Below are 21,054 nucleotides of genomic sequence, written 5' to 3' on the forward strand. Positions count from 1 at the left end.
CAGATGTCCTGAGGCCTCTGTAGGACTCAGTGAGGAAGAAACTATCTTTGTCCTTTCTGGGCTTTGAATCAACACAGCAGCCGGAGGGCTTCGTTTTTCCAGCCTCTTGGGGAACCTCCCTAAGCTCTGTCCTTGTGGGGACTGATTTCAGTGGCTCATTTACAGCCGTGCAAGAAGGAGATTAGCAATGGAAATCTGCTTATGATGACTGAGCCCCTGGGTGGTGGGGTGGTTTCATCCTGCTCCCTCTTGCAGATGCGGATTGGCTTCCTGAGGCTGCAGGCCCTCTACCGATCCCGCAAGCTTCATAAGCAGTACCATATGGCTCGCCGGCGGATCATCGAGTTTCAGGCACGATGCCGGGGCTACTTGGTCCGTAGGGCTTTCCGCCACCGCCTCTGGGCTGTCCTCACCGTCCAGGCGTACGCCCGGGGCATGATCGCCCGAAGGCTGTATAAGCGCCTCCGGGGGGAAGTAAGTACCGCAGAGGAGAGGTCAGTTGTGGGCAACAGAGGTGGGGAGAGGGGAGAAAAACCTGCTTCCACATCACGTGCTCTTGGGATCTGTTTTTAAACGAAAAAGATTTTCAAAAATAAGTTGATGCCTGTTCAGGAGGGCTCTTCTGTTTATTCCCACAGTATCATCGACGTCTGGAAGCGGAGAAACTTCGACTGGCAGAAGAGGAACGACTCCGAAAGGAGATGAGTGCCAAGAAAGCCAAAGAGGAAGCAGAAAAAAAGCACCAAGTATATCAGGACTGATCTCTTTGTGGGGTTCTGTCTGTTTTCCAGGGACTTGTTTTGCTCCTTTGAGGGGCAATGACAAAAATATCTAAGGGTTTTCTGCCCCGCTTGAGCAGTTTGTATTTAATTCTCTAGAGTACTCTGTGCTCTAACTAGTTTGAAGCTACTCCAGAATTTCTGATCTGCTGCACAGGAATGCCAGAGATTATAGTTATTATTCACTTGCTTTTGCTATTGTATAAAGGCTAGAGGGGGAACTGGGACACCCTGTGTGTGGGCACATACAGGGGTTTTGTATAAAATAAAAAAATAAGATCAATGGGAGTTTCTGTGCATGGACCGACACCTAAACAGGCACTAAGGAAGCAGAAAATGCTATTGCTTTGTCCTTCCGCAGTTAAGGAATTGAGACGTAGGCATGTCACTCATTTGCTCCAAGTCATGATGCTGGTATAGTGCCCTAAGCACTGGGCAGTCTGCCTTTCTACAACCAGGCCCTGCAGAATTTAGTTCCAGCTCTTTGAAAGGAGCAGTTCAGTCATTGCACTTGTCCTTTTGCAGGTACGCCTGGCCCAGCTGGCACGGGAAGATGCAGAGAGAGAAGTAAAGGAGAAGGAGGAAGCACGTCGTAAGAAAGAGCTCTTAGAAAAAATGGAGAAGGCTCGCAACGAGCCAGTGAATGACTCAGAAATGGTGGACAAAATGTTTGGATTCCTGGGGACAACCTCCTCCCTGCCTGGCCAGGAAGGACAGGCACCCAATGGCTTTGAGGTACTGGAGACGTACATGTGCCTGACTATCACATGGAAGGCTTTAACAAAATATTAATGAGACAACAAAGAGTACAGCATTACAAAAGTGTGTCTCTTAAAGCTTCCTTGAAGGCCAGACTTTTCTCTGTGGCCCCAAAGAGTTACCATGCTGTAGCTGGGGATGGGCAGGCAGCCTGCTGGCTTTCTCTGCAGCTACTGAATGGAGGAGAGCAATATCATTGAGGACCTGTGGCCTTTGAGATCTTTTCCTTTGTGGCTCATCACAACTTGCAGCATTTAGCTCTTGGGCGCCCTTTCCCCATGCTGTGACTGGGGCCATGCTTGTTTCTTCTTCTGCTGCTCTGGGGACATTCCTGGGCACAAGCATGTCCTTCAGAGCTTGGGCTTTGCATGGGCTCCAGAGCCATATTCCACGTTTTCCCTCTGGCTGACTTTTCCTTTGGGATGGAAATCAGACATAGAGAAAAGTCAGGCCCAAAGGGAAGGGGTAGTTCAATATCCAAAGCCATGCTGAGTGTCTGACATGTCCTTCCACAACAGGATCTTGAGCAAGCCCAGAAGGAGCTAGAGGAAGAGGACTTGGATGCAGCATTGCCTCTCCCTGAGGAAGAGGAAGAAGATCTCTCAGAGTACAAATTTGCCAAGTTTGCTGCTACATATTTCCAGGGCACAACAACACACACATACATCCGCCGGCCTCTCAAGCAACCTCTCTTGTACCATGAAGATGAAGGAGACCAGTTGGTGAGGCAGGGGATGAAAAATCTTGAGCAGGGCTGGGTGGGTTGCAGCAAGCTTGGGAAACCATTCAGTCCAAAGGTACCAGCAGTTTCCCTTTGGGATACACTTATCTGCTGCACAGGTATCAGTAAACACTGTCTTGCCAGCATCTTTTTAGTGCTAGTAAGACAACAAACATTAGAGGGATGTAGCATTAGAGAGGCGAGTTCTTCTCCTTGATATTTGTATTAAGACAATTAATGAAGTGCTCTTGACTCAGGGCATGGGCAATGAAAATTTTTGTGTATCACTTCTAAAGCTTCTGAGGAGCTGGAAAAGTTACTTCTTATCTGGTTAAACACACCAGTGCAGATCTAGAAGAACTGCTTGTCCTGTAGCCAGCACTACAAGAGCAGAAATGCATTGAACCTGCATGGCCATAATGTACATTACATTGACCATGAACTTGCCCTCACTGTGTTCTCCTTCCCCCTCTGCAGTGGGGGTTAGGAGCTGCCAGTCACTGCCCCTCAATAAGGTTGGCATCTCCTACCAATAGCAAACCCCTTGTAGGGTGCACTCGTGATGGTACAAACACAAAAAGCCTGAATGTGTGGTCCCAGCCACCAGCCTGCCCAACATGCACAGGGGGAATGTATGCTGCAGGCAAAACCGTTGTGTGTGACACAGGGAAATGTTTGATGTCCTGCAGATGTACAGAGAGACCACAGTGGTTATCCTGACAGATTCAGCATGGCTTGAGCACCCCCTCCACTGCACTGGTGTGAACTAATGGAGCGTAACTTTCCTTTCAAATAGGCAGCACTTGCTGTATGGATCACTATCCTCCGTTTCATGGGAGATCTCCCTGAGCCAAAATATCACACAGCCATGAGTGATGGTGGTGAAAAGATACCAGTTATGACAAAAATCTATGAGACTCTTGGCAAGAAGACTTATAAGAAAGAACTACAGGCTCTGCAGGGAGAAGGAGAGGTAACTGCTGTGGCTATAGAAGAGATGCTATTATTAGGTGTTGGATATTGACGTGTTGGAAAGAAACAACTCGTGGGGTTTGCTGCAGGCAATCAGTTTGTTGATTTTATTTGCACTTATGCTACAAAGGGTGAATTACCCATGTGTCAGCTATTAATCCTGTCCTTTCTTCACAGGGATAACTGAATGTCCCCCAGCAATAAAGTGAAGGAAGTGCCCTGATACCTCTCATGGCCTTTGATCTCTCTTCCCCACCCCATAGGGCTAAAATACATGGAGGGAATGCAATGTCCCATGTCATCAGTTTCTGATTTGGGGATTTCTTTTTGATCTGCCCTGAGTCAGAAGAGATTAAATTAAAAATGTGCCCTTAATCTTGGAGCAGGAAGTAATAACTTACCAGGAGATTACACTGTGGAAATTAAAAAAAAGAAAATCCCTATTGCATCCTGAGTGTATTTTGGGATGTCACTGGGGGACTTCATCTTAGTATCCTTCCCGGATAGGACATTGTGCTGGGTAAATCAACATCCATGGCACTGATATGCTTTCATCTTTGGCAATTGCTTCATTGAATAGGACAAGGTATTATCAGCTGTTGACATCTTCTGGATGTCACTGTTTAATTTTCAAGGAGTTTTCTTGACAAACCTCTGCAGCATTTGCAGAGGTAAATTAACAAATCTCCTAGTTTTTAGAAATTATGATACCATTCAGCACTTCCAGTGAATTATCTGAGGAGAGTAGCCTCATCCAGATTGTAATTCTGTAAAAATACACACCAAGAATAACCTTTCGTTCCTTCTACCCATCATTTCTTGCTTGTTTATTTACAAAAAGGTGTATTTTGGCCAATTGAGACATCAGATAGTACAGAAGAGAAGGAAAATTTAAGCTGTCCTTTTTCTCTTTGGTTACATCATCTCTTAAGAGTGCAAAAGAGGCCTGAGCTACCCTGAGCAAAATGATATGCAACTCCAGGTTTACAGTACCAACTTGTCTTTATAAGGGATATAAACCATCACATCTGCAGGACTCAAAGTGTTGATTGTATGTGACAATATAGTCCTTTCAAAGCTGTTTAAGATGGGGAGGGGTTAACTGGGTCAAAAAGTTTGGTATAAAAGCAGAAATCCAGCAGTAACTTGATGATATATAGTCAGTGCCTGGGGCTGTTCCACATCAAATTTATTCTTCTGGGAAATCTGATAGAGCACAGGACTGGTTAAAAGTTATGAAACCATCATGTATAACTACCTGTCATGAATTCCTGGCTAGATGGCTTCCAGCTACAAACCCGCTGTGCAAATGGCTTGTCCCAGAGAGTGGTCTCCAAGTGGTTCATCTCGTTTGCACTGTCATAAGCAGAAGTGGGTGGACCTGGGTTGACTAGGACAGTCATGTATTCAACATAACTTTTTTCAGGTGTCCCCAATATGTAATTTTTATTTGAGGGATGCTCATGGTTTAGAGAGTATCTGCAAAATTCAGAGCCACATTTGGGTTTTCAAGGGGTACAGGATATAGGTGCACACTTCTGGTTCCCACCAGTCTCTGAAATATCTTACTCTTTGTGCAGGATTAATGGTCTTTTGCAGGAGTCCAGGGGAGACAGGGAGAGCACTTGGCAGGGTTCTGTGTCTCACCCCATTGCATCCACCCTTCTTACTTTGCAGAGTACTCACATTGATGGGCACAAGAAGAACAGTGTGCGGCACAAACTGGTCTCCTTAACACTCAAGAAGAAATCCAAACTGACAGAGGAGGTGAGAGGAGACGCTTGGCCGCCTGGCAGCACAAGTGCCGTTGGATTGTCTGCAGCCCTCTCTGACTCTCTTCTGCTTTTCCCTAGACAACATAGAACCAGCCCTCCTCTGGGTTTGGCGCTACCTGTCTCTCTGCCTGAAAGATTTAAGGAGTGTTTAAGGGGAAAGGTTGGCTTCCCGTGTCTCCTTGAGTCATTCTGCACCTCGCGCCGGCCTCCCCTCGGCTCCCGTTCTCCATCCATCCAGCACCTTCCCTCCCCTCTTTCACAGCCCTCCATCCAGCTGCTGATACCTCTCACCACTCTGTGATGGTCTGAATGTTATCCCTGCTTTTAGCTTCCTGCCCTCCACCGTGGCATAGGTAGAAAAGTTGGAGTCTCCAACTACATTCACCCATCCCCTGCTCTGCTCCAGTGCCAGGGACAAAGCTCCTCATGGGAGCAGTTACCCCAAGCTGAGAGCTTTTGAAAAATCCCATCTCAAAAGAGTGAGGAGCAATAAATCTTTTGGGTGGGGGGATGAAAACAATGCAAAGAGTGTCCTTTTCCAGAGCAGGCACCCTCTCACCTGGCTTTAGCTGCTTGAGAGCACAAAGATTGCTCTCTAAGATAGTCACCCTCTGGAGTCACATACTCTAGAAATGTTGGTCTTTCTCTAGTGATTTTAAATGGAGACTGAGTTGTTGGCTGAGACAGAAAACTGATAGGCAGATTAATTCCATCCCTGCTTTCACAAACAGCACCATGCTTATGCATTTTTGGCTGCATCACTAGCATGGGGAGTGAGTCCATTTTGTCAATGCTTTACTGGTTATTTTAATATGCATAAATTAAAGGGACACATCTTCCTTGGCAATAAGATGGGTTTATTCCAAAGATCCTTGGTGGCCCTCTCCCATCTGCAGGACCAGCTCAGAGCTGGGATGTAATGGTGCCATTGTAGAAATCCTGGGAAAAGAGCAAGCAGGTGGAAGTGTGACTAGGCAGGACCATTTTTAACTTCACCCATACATGATTAAAGCCAACACAGTCAAACCCTCCCACTGCTGCCAAAGTCCTAGACTGAAGAACTTCTGAGACCCCTCCTGGCTGGTGGAGAAGTCCCCCTGGGGGAGCACCACACACTTGGGATGGGAGTGGGGGGAGACATAGTAACTGGCTGTACTGAAAGAGAGCAATGTGTCTGGTTGGCAGGTGACAAAGAGACTTCACGATGGTGAGTCTACGCTCCAGGGTAATAGCATGCTCGAAGACCGACCCACCTCCAACCTAGAGAAGCTCCATTTCATTATTGGTAATGGCATCCTCAGGCCAGCCTTAAGGTTAGAAATGAAGACAAAGGCATGAACATGCCATTCTTTTCATTCCTTCTTCCTTGAGCTTGTCTTGCAATACTTAAACAATTTTGATATTGTGTGCAACTTTGAAAAGCTCTCATTTTATTATTTTTATGGTTGTGTTGTATAACGCAGACTAGACTGGATCATGTTCCTTAAAGTCCATATCAGGCCCAATGGAAAGACCACACAGAGGGATTCAAACACTTCTGAAAGTCCTGCTGGCTATTGGATTGATTTTTAACACTCACTCTTGTTCCTTACTACTCTTTGTTATCCACTTGACTATTTCGATCACTTTTGTTTGTGTGAAAATTTTTGATGGCATGCTAATGAAAAACTCATTTCAGTTGCTAAAATAATTATTTAAAAATTGGAAAGTGCCAAATTAAGACCAACTGCACATCTTTTGTTTAACCCACTTGTGTGTGTGTGTGTTATAATACAGTCTTTGCCTGTGCAGTGTCACTCTTTTCACTCACACTTATCCACTTAGTCCAGGAAAAGTGTGAGCATCTTCCTCTGATGATCACCTTCTCTCACTTTCATTTTATGCTCCCAATTCACCATGAAATCCTTGCATTATTTTTCTGCACAAAGTCTTCTTTGCAGGTAGACCTGGTAGTGTCCCATGGGCTTTCTCATGAGTTTTGTCAGTGTAACAGGTTGCCTAACATTTTTTTTTGGCCTCCCATGTAGATGAGGAAGTACTGTAATCCCTCATTTTGCATGTAGATAATAAAGTCAAAGTGGACATTCCATCCAAAATGAGACAGCTGTCAATGTATGTTTCTGTTTGGACACAAGAGCAGGACAAACCTTGATCTCCACTGGACCTGATAGTTGCTGAAAAAAGCAAATTCAGGTATCTCAAGGAATAGCCAGCAGACAAAGACTCCCCACTGATAGGTCTCTATGCAAGTTATTTTAGGATATTCTGCCTGGGAAATCTTTCTAAGGAGATGGAATAAACTCCATCACCCAGAGGTGACTTTGAGCTTCCCTGAACCTTGAGACTCCTTTTATTTCTCTCCTTCTCAAAGCAATGTCAGTAAGCTGTGGGAATCTTAGTTGAAACATGGGCAAAACTCAGAGGATGTTACAGAACTGGTGATGGATGACATTTTAGAGACATTGCAGTGATCAAGGTAAACATCGTTAAGGCAGTTAAATTAATGTCCTCGTGATGCTAAAATGAACTTTCGACTGCCAGTCACATGCAGAGAGGGTCTGTCTCTCTGATTGTGTCAAAAAACACCACTTTTTAATGTGTTTGGGTTTTTAAAAAAGTGGTTTTTTTTAATTCCTATTAATTAATAGGAATAATTAAATAATTAACCTAATGGTTTTTAATGTTTAATTTTAACTTTTAAGTAATTTTTTTTTAATTCCTGTTGCAGGGATGAAATCTACTGTCAAATCTGCAAGCAGCTGACCCAGAACCCATCAAAAAGCAGCCATGCCAGGGGTTGGATCCTGATGTCCCTCTGCGTGGGATGCTTTGCTCCTTCTGAGAAGTTTGTGAAGGTAAAATGTAGCTATTTGTCTCATGAATTATCTGCCAATACATTTTCTTTTCCACCCGTGGGACCAGCTTTTCTCTTGGGTTTCGCAGTAGAAGATGACAAAGTTCCTGAGAAAAGTGTGCATGATCCCAAGTTCCATGTCTTATGGGAGTCAGATGAGTCACTCCTGAGAACTGACCCTCTCTTTCCTGTATTCTAAAGGGAATATAGACAACCAGTTTAGATGGTGCCTCCTGCACTGTAGATGTGTGAAGATGTTATTGACTTCTAGCAGGAAAGTTCCTTGTGGGAAACTTCAAGTGGAATTTGCACAACCAGAAGAGCCCACATTTCTCCCCTATTTCTCATATACAAAGGTCTGTGCATTCATTCAAGAATCTACTGGCTTTGACAGTATGACCTCTAGCACAATTGGCAAGGAATAGAACTACACAGCTAATTATAAATATAAATTGATATTTTAAAATTTGCCCTTAGAAAGGGAAGGATTTAATTCACCTGTAAGTATGTTTGCATAGGTGCTCTCTGTGTGACGTACATGCCCCACCACGTGTCATATTGAAAACATCCAATTCTAAACAGCCCCATGAGGTGACATTTAATCTGTCTTCAGCAGCACTGTGGATCAGCATGACTGAAGTCAGTGGGGGATGCTAAGCAGCTGACACTTTTGAAAATCAGGTTGTTCTTAAGGAATTTCTTGGAACTTTTTTTCTGGGCAAAATTATGTTGCCCAGATTTGAATGGTCTGCATTCCAAATAAGTCCCTGAATTATTAAGGTTGGAAAAGACCTCTAAGATCAACAAGTCCAACCATAACCAAGCCTGCCACTAAAGCATGTCCACAAATGCCACATCTACGTGGTTTTTGATCACTTCCAGGGATGGTGATTCCATCACTTCCCTGTGCAGCTTGTTCTAGTGCTTGACTGGAAATAAAAGTATTCCATTAATTTCCATATATAATCAGATTAGATACTGGGTTTTCGGCAGTGAAAGAGCTGAAGCCAGAACAGAAATCCCTCCTTCATCCCTGAGCCTTGCCAATGAAATCTAATAAAGCAGATAAATCACTGGCAAAGTGGCAGAAAATTAAATTATGTATGGAAATGAGATCTGAGAAAGTATGGCACAGGAAGTTATGTGGATTTAAATCTTTAATAGTGAAAGATTACTTTAGAGTAGTGAAGCCTTTATAAGAAATAATTTATGAGCAGTTCTGGAGACTCAGACATAGACTCATAGAATCATAGGATTACAGAGTCGTAGAATGATTTGGGTTGGAAAGGATCATTATGGGTCATCTAGTTCAACTGCCCTGCCATGGGCAGGGACACTTTCCACTAGAGCAGACTACTCAAATCCCCATCAGCCTAGCCTTGAAGATTTCCTGAGTTGAGGCAACCACAACTTTTCTGGGCAACCTGTTCCAGTGCCTTACCACCCTCATAGGAAAGAATTTCTTTCTTATATCCAGTCTAAACTTACTGTCTGTCAGTTTAAAACAACTCCTCTGTGTGCTAGCACCCTTGTCAAAAGTCCTTCTCCAACTCTCTCATCTCCAGCACCTTTATCTCCAGCCATTTAGGTACTAGAACATGCTCTAAGGTCTCCTTGGAGCCTTATTTTACCCAGGCTGAACAATCCCAACTCTCTCAGCTTGTCTTCATAACAGAGGTGCTCCAGCCCTCTCGTCATCTTTGTGGCCTCCTCTGGACTTGCTGCAGCAGGTATATGTCTTTCTTGTGTTGGGGGCCACAGAGCTGGACACAGTATTCCGGGTTTGGTCTTGTGAGGGCAGAGCAAAGGAGCAGAATCTGTTCCCTTGACCTGCTGGTCACACTGCTTTTGATGCAGCCCAGGACGCAGTTGACTTTCTGGACTGTGAGCACATTGCCAAGACAATGTCCCCCAACAACATAAATTCTTATCCTCAGGATTGCTCTCCATTCTCCATCCAGCCTGTATTCGTCTCTGGGATTACCCCAGTCCATGTGCAGGACCTTGCATCTGGCCTTGTTGAACTTCAGAAGGTTCACATAGACCCACCTCTCAAGCCTGTCCAGGTCCCTCTGGATGGCATTCAAAAGTCTCAATTAGAACTGAACATTTTGAGAAGGGTACTGATAATGAGGCAGTTTTCAATATGTATTCCAGCTCCCAGATATGCAAGTTGTGCTTTGGATCCCATTATACACTTTTCCATCATATGTTAAGAACAGGTCAAGACACATTAGCACTCCTGTTCTTTGCACCTTTCTTTCAAGTAAAAATGGGCTTAGTGGGAAGGCTCAGCCACAAAAAAAGTAGAAATATGAAAAATATGTAATTGCATAGTTCATTTTTTGCAATAGCATAATTAAAACTACACTTTTACATAGCATCAGCTGCTTACAATCATTTGCAGCAGCTGTAATCCATGTAACGTGACTGTATTACCTAGATATTTCATACTTTATAAGTTACTGTTGACAGAGATGCCTGTCTCTCTAGCCATGTTATTTATGGTTGACAGTGTTATAAAGCTATCTGTGTTTCTGAAGGAACAGCTGTGTGTCATCATTCAGAGAAGTCTTTATCTATCTATAAAGTCTCTCAGAAGAATTTGATTTACAGGACTATTTGTCTTAGCTAACATTTTGGCCAAGATGTTTATGTAATATTTTTAAGTGTATTATCATTCATACTGTAGAAGTCACTGGATTTCATTTTCTCTACAATAGTGTGATTGTATTTTTAACATACAATGAAGTGCCTCAAATTCTGGTTTAGGGTCTTCCAAAATGCAGTTTAAAATCTGACTAAAGAAATGCCTGTTTAATGTCACTGTGAAAGATCTCTTGTGCTGGCAGCTATGTTTTCTGAGTGGCATTCACTTACAATTCCCTTGGATCATTACTTACACATCTTTTTCATTCACTCCCATCTTTTTGCCCAACACTCAATAACATTTTATTATACATCTTTAAAATACAGAGATAGAAACCAGTGGCAGCAATAGCAGAAACAGAAAAGCTGCTGCACTGGCTTCAATCAAAGTTCTGTCTAATCTGGTATCTTATCTCCTCCAAGGCCAGAAAAGCACAGTAGAAGAACAAGGCGGGGATGCAGACCGTTGTATTCTCTCTCAGCTTCTAGTGATGCGATGTATGAACATTTGAGCCTGAGTAGTATCACTGTCGTTAGTCCCAGAGGGCTTTTCTCCAATAAAACATTGCTTCTTAACCTTTGCAAGTGCCTGATCTAAAGAGCCAAAGGTCTAACCAATGTGTTCCCTGCTGCCAACAGTATTTAAGGAACTTTATCAACGGAGGCCCCCCAGGCTATGCTCCCTACTGTGAAGAGAGGCTGAGGCGAACATTTGCCAATGGGACAAGGACACAGCCACCCAGCTGGTTGGAGCTGCAGGTATGAGTCTCTCTATCTCCTCCCCAGGCAGCTGAGGCTCAGAGTTTAAGCCTTTCACTGTCGCAGGAACCACATCTCTGGCAGGACAGAATGTGGGGCGACAAAATGCCTATTTCTGTCAAGAATTTTCAGGTAATTCCAAGATATTGCATTCCCTGTCCCTCCTGGTTTTGCTCCAGAGTATGTATCCTCAGATCGATGCCTTTGGCTGTCTCAAAACTTTTAAATTAAGTGTGCCTGAGAATGCTGTTGGACCTTGAAGCCAGCTGGCATGGAGCAAGCCCCCATATATTCTAGAAAACCGTCTTAAAGATGAAGGTGGCTGCAGGCAAACTGCCTCCTGAAAATGGTCCCTGGGACTTGTCTGGGGATAATCGTAGCTGGAAAAGGCAGTTTGTGCAAAAATTGCTCTTTTTCTCTGCTGGTTTACTAGTATATACATCTGTGCTCCAGTGTCCATGAGCATTTCCAGGCATGCTTGTATTTATTGGATTAGGTGCCTTGAGGACTGAATGTGTTAAATAAAATATCTGTGACTTCCAAGTGCTGCCAGTGGCTGACCATACATTTTCCTGTTGATAAATACGGTATGGTAGTATTCAAAAGCAACTAGTCAGTGGGATCAGGAATTAGTAAATGGTTATTGGAGTGGGATAGAAGAGTATGTAGGTAAATAGTATTGAAATACACATAACCTTATAAAGTTTGACTTTCATCCATTAGGCAACCAAGTCCAAGAAACCTATCATGCTGCCTGTCACGTTTATGGATGGGACAACCAAAACACTGCTGACTGACTCTGCAACAACTGCTAAAGAGCTCTGTAATTCTTTGGCCGACAAAATCAGCCTGAAGGATCGATTTGGCTTCTCACTTTACATTGCACTTTTTGACAAGGTATATATTGAGGTCTGTTCCTGAATAACTCTGTGAAAGAAGAGGGAGGTTCTAGTTGCTGTCACATAACTTCCAGGAGGCAGAAGGAACATTTCTACAGTGCAAGTGTCAGCATGATTTTCACAATAAGAGTAGTCAAACTCTGGAGCAGCGCTGTCGGAAAATCTCCCTCCTTGGAGATATTCAGAATTTAGCAGGAAAATGCACAGATGGACCTGCTCTAACCACTGGGCTGGACCAGAAACATCCAGAAATTTCTTACCACCTACATAATTACATGATGCTATATTCTTACGCTCAGACACGCTTATTTGAGGTGAATTTGCAATAAAACAAACAACATGGATTTTTATGCAGGGGAGCTACTACATTTAGTTGAAAAGCTAATGGTTGAAAATAAGCTTCGAAAATGAGCTAGAACACAAACTGTCATACCTGCATTGGCATTTAACCTGATTTATTTAACTTAAAAACATACCTTTTTCAGAAATTCTGTTAAAATAAAGGTTAGCGTAAATGAGAAGGAAAACAGACCTAGGGTAAATCTTCAGCTGAAACAACAGCTCCAAGTCAATGAAACTGAAGTACTCCTACAGTTGCTGTCTAAGAGGATGAAGTATATTCTCACCTCCAGATGTGGCCACCTCTGCCTGCAGATGGAGAAGAAAGTAGTTTATACTCCGTCTTCTTTGTCTTTTTTTAGGAGACATTCATCCAGGGATGTTAAGTCTGAGGGGATATAGTGCTTTAGGGCTTCATACCAGATGCCAGAGAAAAGACAGATGTGATAATTTCTGGCTAGTAGACATAGATATATTGATTTATTTTGATTATAAAGGAGATCTGAATGAGTGACTCAAAACCAGATATCTCTACCTAGAAAGAGTAGCTTTTAGAGAGATGAATGGCACATTTCCCTCTGCCTGACTAGGTATCCTCGCTGGGGAGTGGCAATGACCATGTGATGGATGCTGTGTCTCAGTGTGAGCAGTACGCCAAAGAACAGGGAGCACAGGAGCGCAACGCGCCGTGGCGGCTCTTCTTCAGGAAGGAGATCTTCACTCCTTGGCACAACCCAAGTGAGGACAACGTGGCTACCAATCTCATTTACCAACAGATCGTGCGAGGGGTGAAGTTCGGGGAGTACCGGTGTGACAAGGTATGTGACCTTAGCAGCTACTGATCTGGTCCAACAAGTATCTTTGAGATGGCGAAGTAGGTTCCAACAAAGGGGATGACAAATATTCCTCCCTGGATGCCTATTAGCTTGCGGGTTTATGGTATTCATTTAGAAAACAGTAGCTACAACAGTCAGATCCTCTCGACTGGGCTTGGGTGCTGCATGAGCACTCTCGCCTGGTGACTTTTGGATGGAAAAGTGAACGGCCGCTTCATCCATCAGCCTCTGCTTGGAGGGCCACAGGTAGTCTGTAACCAGATCACCACATCAGGAGTACACAGTAAAACCCTGTTTGGTGAATTCTGCCAAGTCTTAGACATGAGAGATGCTTTTCAGGATACCCAGACCTCTGCCATGCAATACAAACCCAGTAATTCTGCCATACAGTGAAGGGACATTGGCAGCATAAACATAATGGCATAAGCTCTGGAAGCTTACAGAATTATTCCAGTATCACAGAAATTAGCATCTAAGGAAACATAAAATTCTCTGAAAATGTCCATCACATTTTTGAGGGGAGTTTGGGGGGGTTTTTGCTTGTATTTAAGATCACCCAGGTGTCAAATTGAAGACATCTCTCTCCCCGAATATGTGATCATTCTCCTGTGGTCTGGTAGAGTCCAGTCACCTTGAGAACTACACTGTCTTTTCACATCTCTTTTGCATTAACTGCAGTTCTTTTATCTTATCAGAAATCCTGTCCTTTCTCCCCCACCCTCTGCTCTTCTTGTGCTATTGCAGTAGCTCTATTACTTCACCCCACAATGCTTGAAGTGTAGCTGCACCAAAGGAATTTTACAGTTCTGCATTATGCACAGGTGCTTCAGTTGCTGGGCTTCCCAAATGTGGGAAGTGATGGATACATGCAGTTTTCAATCACTAAGCTCTGTCTACCATAGCAAAATCATCCACTGCTGACTGCAGGCATCAGAAACAGACTGATCTGCAAAGAAAGACTGGGGCAAACATGTTCCCACACAGTACAGAGGAGATCGTGTGGTGCTAGTCACTGAATATGTTAAGGCTTAGTCATAGCTTTTAGTGGTCAGTCTCCTGGACTTTTGATGTGCAAAAAGCACTGCTGAAGTTCTGTTGAAAGGAAGCATCACCACAACTTGCACTGAAGCAGCAGTACATCCAGCTGCCACAAAGAGCTCCTTGAGTGGTGGAGGATGGATGTTCCGAAGACCTAGTAACAGCATTAACTTGGCTTGTTTGGCTCCCATAGGAGGAAGATCTGGCAGAACTGGCTTCCCAGCAATACTATGTGGACTATGGGTCAGAGATGGTACTGGAAAGGCTGCTAAATCTAATTCCATCCTACATCCCGGACAGAGAGATCACAGCGTCAAAAACAGTAGAAAAATGGGCTCAGCTCATTATAGCTGCACATAAAAAGGTGGGGACAGTGGAGCACCATGGCATGCTTCAGTAGTTTCCTGTGTCTTTTAAACATGTCAGACATCATAGCTCAGCTCTTAGCCTGGCCTGAAGCTAAATCAGTGAGAAAGGACAGAGTCTGTTCTAGCTACTTCCAACTTTACTGCAGGTTTTGAGGCAAGATCTTACAGAAAGAGGCAACGTGCAGAGATTCAGTGGGAGAAGCAAAATGCTATCTCTGGGGTGACATTCTTGTTACACAGGATTATGGTTGTATTACAGTGATTTTTCATGTCTCCAGGTAATGTTGAGACCTTCTTGTGCCAGGCATTATATAAAATCTCCCTGACTTCAATTAGAACATTTGTGACACTCTCACATGGCAACCCCTTCCATATGCAACCCCTTCCATAACTCATTACCCATAACTTGCGACCATTCATAGGGTTGGTCATCCTGGCATGATAATTGGCATTCATTTAACTGCAGGAGCCACCTTCAGATTAAGATCCCTAAAATGTAAACATCTCCATGTGTGTCAGGAGTCTTACCTCGCCTTAACTGTCAATGGAGACCTAGGGAGGCAATTCAGTTGGATCTTGCACATCCTCCATTGGCCTGTCAGTTTTGTATAGAAGTGTCAGTATCTGAGGATGTCCTACATAAGGTGCTTAAGGGCTGTTGAGTGTCAGTTTCCAGCTAAAGAACTGTCAAGCCAAAAGGTTGACCCAAAGTTCCCCAAAAGGGAAATCCAAGGTCAACTGAGACAAATCTCAGCCATATGCTTGCCCAGGCTTATTAAAGTCAAATTGTTCCCTGAAGTGGGAACCAAAGGCCAGGACTTGGCCCAAACTATCACTTGTTCCTGTAGTATTTTGTTTGGCCCTTAGATGCACTGAGACCTCCTTTAATATTAGTTCTAAGACCTTCAGGTTACATAGATTAATTTTGTTTGCTCTCTAACCCCCTAAGTGGGGGTTTGATTCATGTTGGTTGTGGTTTGCTTTTTCTGTAGGGAATTTATACTCAGAAGAGAACAGACCCAAAAAAGGTCAAGGAAGAGGTAGTGGATTTTGCACGTTTCAAGTGGCCTTTGCTGTTTTCTCGGTTTTACGAAGCCTTCAAATTCTCAGGTGAGTCAGTAAAGCACATCCCCAGAGCATAGGATGCTCTAAAGCAAAATGAAAGAGAGACAGGGATTCCACAGACGAGAAGGAGATAATCTAGCTGGTCTTTTTTGGATATGTTATTTTTTGGTGCATCCTGATTAGCAACAGCTCAGGCTATGAGTCTGATACTATTTCTCTTCCTAAAACAAACAAACAAACAAAAAACCCACTAGTTTTTTTATCATTGAATCCTTCTTTGAAAGGCACACATTTTTTGTATCCTAAGACCCTTCATAAGCTGATTGTATGCCTTGTCTTCAACACAGGGCCAAGCCTGCCTAAAAATGATGTGATTGTAGCTGTCAACTGGACAGGAGTGTACTTTGTGGATGAACAGGAGCAGGTTCTCTTAGAGCTCTCTTTCCCAGAGATCACAGCTGTGTCAAGCAGCAGGTAAGGAGGAATAGACTTCGCTGGCAATCTCACCATAAACCAGCCTTTTTCCAAGCTTTGCCTCTTGATGTCATTAAGTGTCATGTGTATGTCTCCCATAAAAATATATCCCAGAGGAGGAAAGCTGCAAGGACAGAGTTTCACTTTGGCTACCATTAAAGGCGATGAATACACTTTCACCTCCAACAATGCAGAGGATATCCGGGACCTGGTGGTGACCTTCCTTGAAGGACTAAGGAAACGATCCAAGTATGTGGTCACTCTCCAAGACAACCCAAACCCTGGTAAGTAAATAGCCCACCTCAGTGGTAAACTTATAGAAAGATTTAATATTCCCAAAGAGTTTGGAAAAAAATTCAAACCAATGGATGGTTTTCTTGCAGTAGGAGAAGAATCCGGGTTCCTCAGCTTCCTCAAAGGAGACCTCATAGTTCTGGACCAGGACACAGGAGAACAAGTGATGAATTCAGGGTGGGCTAATGGGCTCAACGAACGGACCAAGCAGAGAGGGGATTTCCCAACTGATTCCGTCTATGTCTTGCCTACAGTCACCATGCCTCCACTGGAGATCGTGGTAAGCTGTCTTACAGAATTACACAACGTGGTACAATGCTCGAGGAGGTCAAAGCCTTCCTGAAGTGCTTAGATCTGTCCAAAGTCTCCCTGAACATCAGGTGGAAAACAAACTGGATGAGAGAGGTGACAAGTTGCCCAAAGCAAAAGCGATCTCAGCCTTTCTTCTGGTCTTGGCACTTAGAACACCACAGACTTGTGACTTGGAATATCCATGTATCATGCTAAATCACTCCAGCTGGCCTAATTACTTAAAGGGGTTGGAGGGAACCACTGCATTCATGTATGGAGCTGTAGGATCCAAAGCACATTGTCTTCTTTAGGAAATGATCCACATTATGGAAACATTTGTTATTCCTTGCATTACTAACTGAGAATGGCACAGAGACATGACAGTTGCACAGTTCTTACTGACTGTTATCTGGAATTGATGGGTTATTCTTATTCACTCACTGTTATTTTTGTTTTGTATCTGCTTCCTCTGTCTGAATACATCAGATGTATTTTATATCGAATATACCAAGTAACAGAGAACTTTTCATCCCACAGGCACTGGTCACAATGACCCCTGACCAACGACAAGATGTTATCAGAACCTCTCAGATGGCAATTTCAGACAGTGAAGAGAAAGTAAAGCCATATACCTTGGAGGAATTTTCCTATGATTATTTTAGGTGATTTTTTTAAACTATCCTCAAAATTTATAGGAATTGATCTACAGGTAGCCTAGGAATCAGGAAAATTTTGCTGCTGGAAAAGACTCTGAATACCCCGTTGTGTGACTTTTTATAAGTGCAACCTCCAGTTTAGGTCATGGCATTTGGGCCATGTTTTTCACAGATAAGGTTTTATGAAGGATTTCTTCTAAGCAGAGGTGTAACAGTGTGAAATTTAATATCATGTGGGAGGATGTACTTAGACCATATAGCCAGCACTTAAATTAGGTACCGGCATTTTCATCTCAACTCCAAAGATGTAAATGTGCACCACTGCTGAATGCAGCTGAACAAAACTCCCACTCCTGTTTCAATGGGCTGGCAATCCAAACAGGCAGACCAGATCCCGTGGAATAATTTCCCCTGGTAGGCTTGTACTGGTAAGTGATACTCTTTCAGTGTGGCTGCCCTGATGATTCTTTGCCATCATCCTTCTTATTGTGGTTAGAAGCTCTTCGGGGTAGGGTAGGTTGTTTTGGTGTCAGCACTTGGGTAGGGTCCTTAAGGGACTTTTCTGAGCTCTAGGAAAGTACAAATATTTATCTTTGGGTAGAGCTGGAGCTGGATACTTGCTAAATTGTCAAGTCCCATTTGGTGTAAGAGTTCATTAGCCAGGTGCTGCAAGCAACCTTCCTAGGTGAAACATTGGCCACAAGCTGTCCCTTTTATCCCTGTAATCTCTCCACTTCTTGCTTTGCATTTCCTGCCAGGCCACCTCCCAAGCACACCCTCAGCCGAGTCATGATCACCAAGAGCCGTGGAAAGGACAAGCTGTGGTGCTACACCCGGGAGCCCATCAAACAGCCACTGCTGAAGAAGATCCTGGGCAGCGAGGAGCTGTCCCAAGAAGCCTGCATGGCCTTCATTGATATCCTTTCTCTGCTTGGGAGAGACCTTGGGCAACAGGTCTGATGGGCAAAGGGCAGATCAAGCTCTTTAAGGCCCCAAGCAAAGCCCATGGAAAGGTTTGTGGTCCCTCTTAGCAGCTTTGGGAGCATATCATAGTCTTGGAGATGGGTCTGAGCCACAGATCTGTACTCAAGTATCACTGAGATCTGAGGTGTGTCTAGTTCTTAATAAATGAGGAATAGGGAACAAGTTACTGAGTCCTGCTGGTCCACACTCACTTGCTCTGTTCTGGCTTGCTTCAGCTGAATTTCTGCAAAATGCATCTGCTGTGGAAGGCCATAGCCCTAATCAGTGTGGATGCAGACCATCCACATGGCCTTGGGGACAGAGTTTGATGTCTGAATATCCCTTACTTGGCAGAAGGCACACAGCATGGGAGAGAAGAGCTAAGTGCAACCATAGATCCAATCTGTTGAAGCCTTTATTTTTTTAATGGGACTTCGCTCTAGGATTCAAACTTCTTGGTTTGAATAGTTCTGTTGGTATAAACCTGTTACTGATTAATAGTACGCTATTGCTGCTACCACTGGTTTCCTCTTATTAGCAAATAATAATAGGAGAAGTTAAAAGAAAAGAGAAAAAAAATGGGGACATTTGCATTTTTGTGCTTTTCCTCTTGTTGTGTCCTACATGTTAATTTTTAAAACTGTGGTCTCTTCTCATGCAGAATAGTTGCAATATGCATGATGGTGAAGGCTGTGATTTGGTTTATGTTGCTGCAGCTCCACTGGTATCTGACACTAGCTGAAAATCCGGTCTTTTACAGTAGTGCCTGTACCTGTGATGAGGTAACATATGATCTCACACAACTTTCTTATGTCTACATATCCCAACTCCAAAACAATCAATGTTTTAAATTAGTTTGATGCATGATAAAGGGAGAGACAGCTTGCTGGATACCTTCTAAAGCAGTTTAAAGTCTTTACCATACACTGTGCCCCCTCCACCAAATTGCAGCCACTTCTGTAGTCATGTTAGGATGTTTTTAGGAGGTTAAAAACATCCCAAATATCCCAGTTAGCTTCCCCAAATATCCCTGTTAGCTGATCCTTGACTCCTACTCACCAGTGCTGAAGTATATGGGTGACTACCCATCCAAAAGGACCCGCTCAGTCAATGAGCTGACAGACCAAATATTCGAAGGTGCCTTGAAAGCGGAACCCCTGAAGGATGAAATCTACTGCCAGACCCTCAAGCAGCTCACGGACAACCACATCAAGTACGGGCTCTTTGTTCTCCTTGTCCCAAATGCACTAGCCCGTGTTGGGCAAAGCAGACATGAAGTGTCCATGCCGTGAGTGATCTTCTTCCTCCTGGGTCTCTCCTTGTGTAGATACAGTGAAGAGAAAGGCTGGGAGCTATTGTGGTTGTGTACAGGCCTTTTCCCTCCAAGTAACATCCTCCTGCCGCATGTCCAGAGGTTCCTGCAATCCCGGAAACATCATCCCTTGGCAACAGACTGCATCCAAAGACTCCAGAAAGCCCTGAGGTATGGCACCGAAAGACCTAGTCCTGACTGTACGACAACATCCAAATATGTGTGAGAAAATACAACTAGGAGATATTTTGGTGACTGAGGGAACAGTGAAAGCACACAGCCTCTCTCTATATTCCACTAAGCTGATTGAAAGGGACATCGAGTGGGGAATGTTGCTGATAAACTGTGTAGAAAAATAAAGATGAATCAAGTTTGTCCAGGTCCACTGAAATAATCTACAATCTAAGCAAATCCACATTCCTCATCAAAATTTTTCTTTCTTCTTTTAAGGGGAAAAACACCCTACTATTAAGAAAGTAGCTGAAGTTACTCAAAAATAATATGTATTAAAATGGAAAATTTAAACAAGTAATTCTTGCTTTGATGATGATGTGACACTTGCTGCCTCCTGTTTTGCAGGAATGGATCCAGGAAATACCCGCCTCATCTGGTAGAAGTGGAAGCCATTCAACACAAAACCACCCAAATTTTCCATAAGGTTTACTTCCCTGATGACACTGATGAGGTAAATGGGGGAGGAGAAAATTCTTCTTTTCTGTCTGGATGGCTGTCAATTTTCTTATTAAAATCTCAGAAAGGGCTAATATTGGTTCTAATTCAGAAAAGTTCAGCCTTTCCAGAAGACTCTGGGCCAAAGCATTACAAAGAAAACCCATCCTTGTCCATTCTGATTTGCTGCAATTCATGTTTTTCAAGATAGGGTGCTGGGCTGGTGTTCACTGGAGGTTTTACAGTAGGACCTCAGAACGAAGGAGACTGGGTGGGTACATCCATTCAATTGCATTGGTTCAGAAGCCTTGGATAACAATTATCTGGAGCCTCGACCAACATATATTGTCCACCCTACTATACCCACTATACCCTACTGTACCCTGCTCCCTGGCTACTGAGCAGACTATTACAGCACTGGCAAGTAGGTGACTGAAATTATACCTTCTGACCTGAGATGACACAGAAATCATACCTGCACTCAGGAACCTCTCATTAAGCATCTTATGTGCTAATAAGGCAGCTACTTATATTGATGCCAGAGTAGATAGGCATGTCCTTGCAGATACCACTATCTCATGC

The 21,054-nt window shown here is 43.6% G+C and overlaps 1 protein-coding gene across 1 annotated transcript in view; it reads left to right on the forward strand.

Annotated features, from left to right (window-relative positions):
• MYO7A (myosin VIIA) overlaps positions 1 to 21,054 on the forward strand; it is a 102,887-nt gene that overhangs the window by 72,565 nt on the left and 9,268 nt on the right. The window contains exons 22-42 of the mRNA XM_018085609.2: positions 256 to 474; positions 639 to 746; positions 1,305 to 1,514; positions 2,057 to 2,260; positions 3,056 to 3,232; positions 4,909 to 4,998; positions 6,192 to 6,319; positions 7,735 to 7,861; positions 11,149 to 11,268; positions 11,992 to 12,165; positions 13,097 to 13,324; positions 14,574 to 14,744; positions 15,741 to 15,858; positions 16,161 to 16,287; positions 16,402 to 16,571; positions 16,671 to 16,861; positions 17,410 to 17,534; positions 18,287 to 18,444; positions 19,551 to 19,704; positions 19,819 to 19,974; positions 20,383 to 20,488. Of these exons, the coding sequence (XP_017941098.1) occupies positions 256 to 474; positions 639 to 746; positions 1,305 to 1,514; positions 2,057 to 2,260; positions 3,056 to 3,232; positions 4,909 to 4,998; positions 6,192 to 6,319; positions 7,735 to 7,861; positions 11,149 to 11,268; positions 11,992 to 12,165; positions 13,097 to 13,324; positions 14,574 to 14,744; positions 15,741 to 15,858; positions 16,161 to 16,287; positions 16,402 to 16,571; positions 16,671 to 16,861; positions 17,410 to 17,534; positions 18,287 to 18,444; positions 19,551 to 19,704; positions 19,819 to 19,974; positions 20,383 to 20,488 (3,261 nt within the window). The remainder of the gene's footprint in view (positions 1 to 255; positions 475 to 638; positions 747 to 1,304; positions 1,515 to 2,056; positions 2,261 to 3,055; positions 3,233 to 4,908; positions 4,999 to 6,191; positions 6,320 to 7,734; positions 7,862 to 11,148; positions 11,269 to 11,991; positions 12,166 to 13,096; positions 13,325 to 14,573; positions 14,745 to 15,740; positions 15,859 to 16,160; positions 16,288 to 16,401; positions 16,572 to 16,670; positions 16,862 to 17,409; positions 17,535 to 18,286; positions 18,445 to 19,550; positions 19,705 to 19,818; positions 19,975 to 20,382; positions 20,489 to 21,054) is intronic.

The sequence above is a fragment of the Manacus vitellinus genome, unplaced genomic scaffold (assembly GCF_001715985.3).
Source record: "Manacus vitellinus isolate BGI_N305 unplaced genomic scaffold, ASM171598v3 scaffold_83_pilon, whole genome shotgun sequence".
Classification (NCBI taxonomy): domain Eukaryota; kingdom Metazoa; phylum Chordata; class Aves; order Passeriformes; family Pipridae; genus Manacus; species Manacus vitellinus.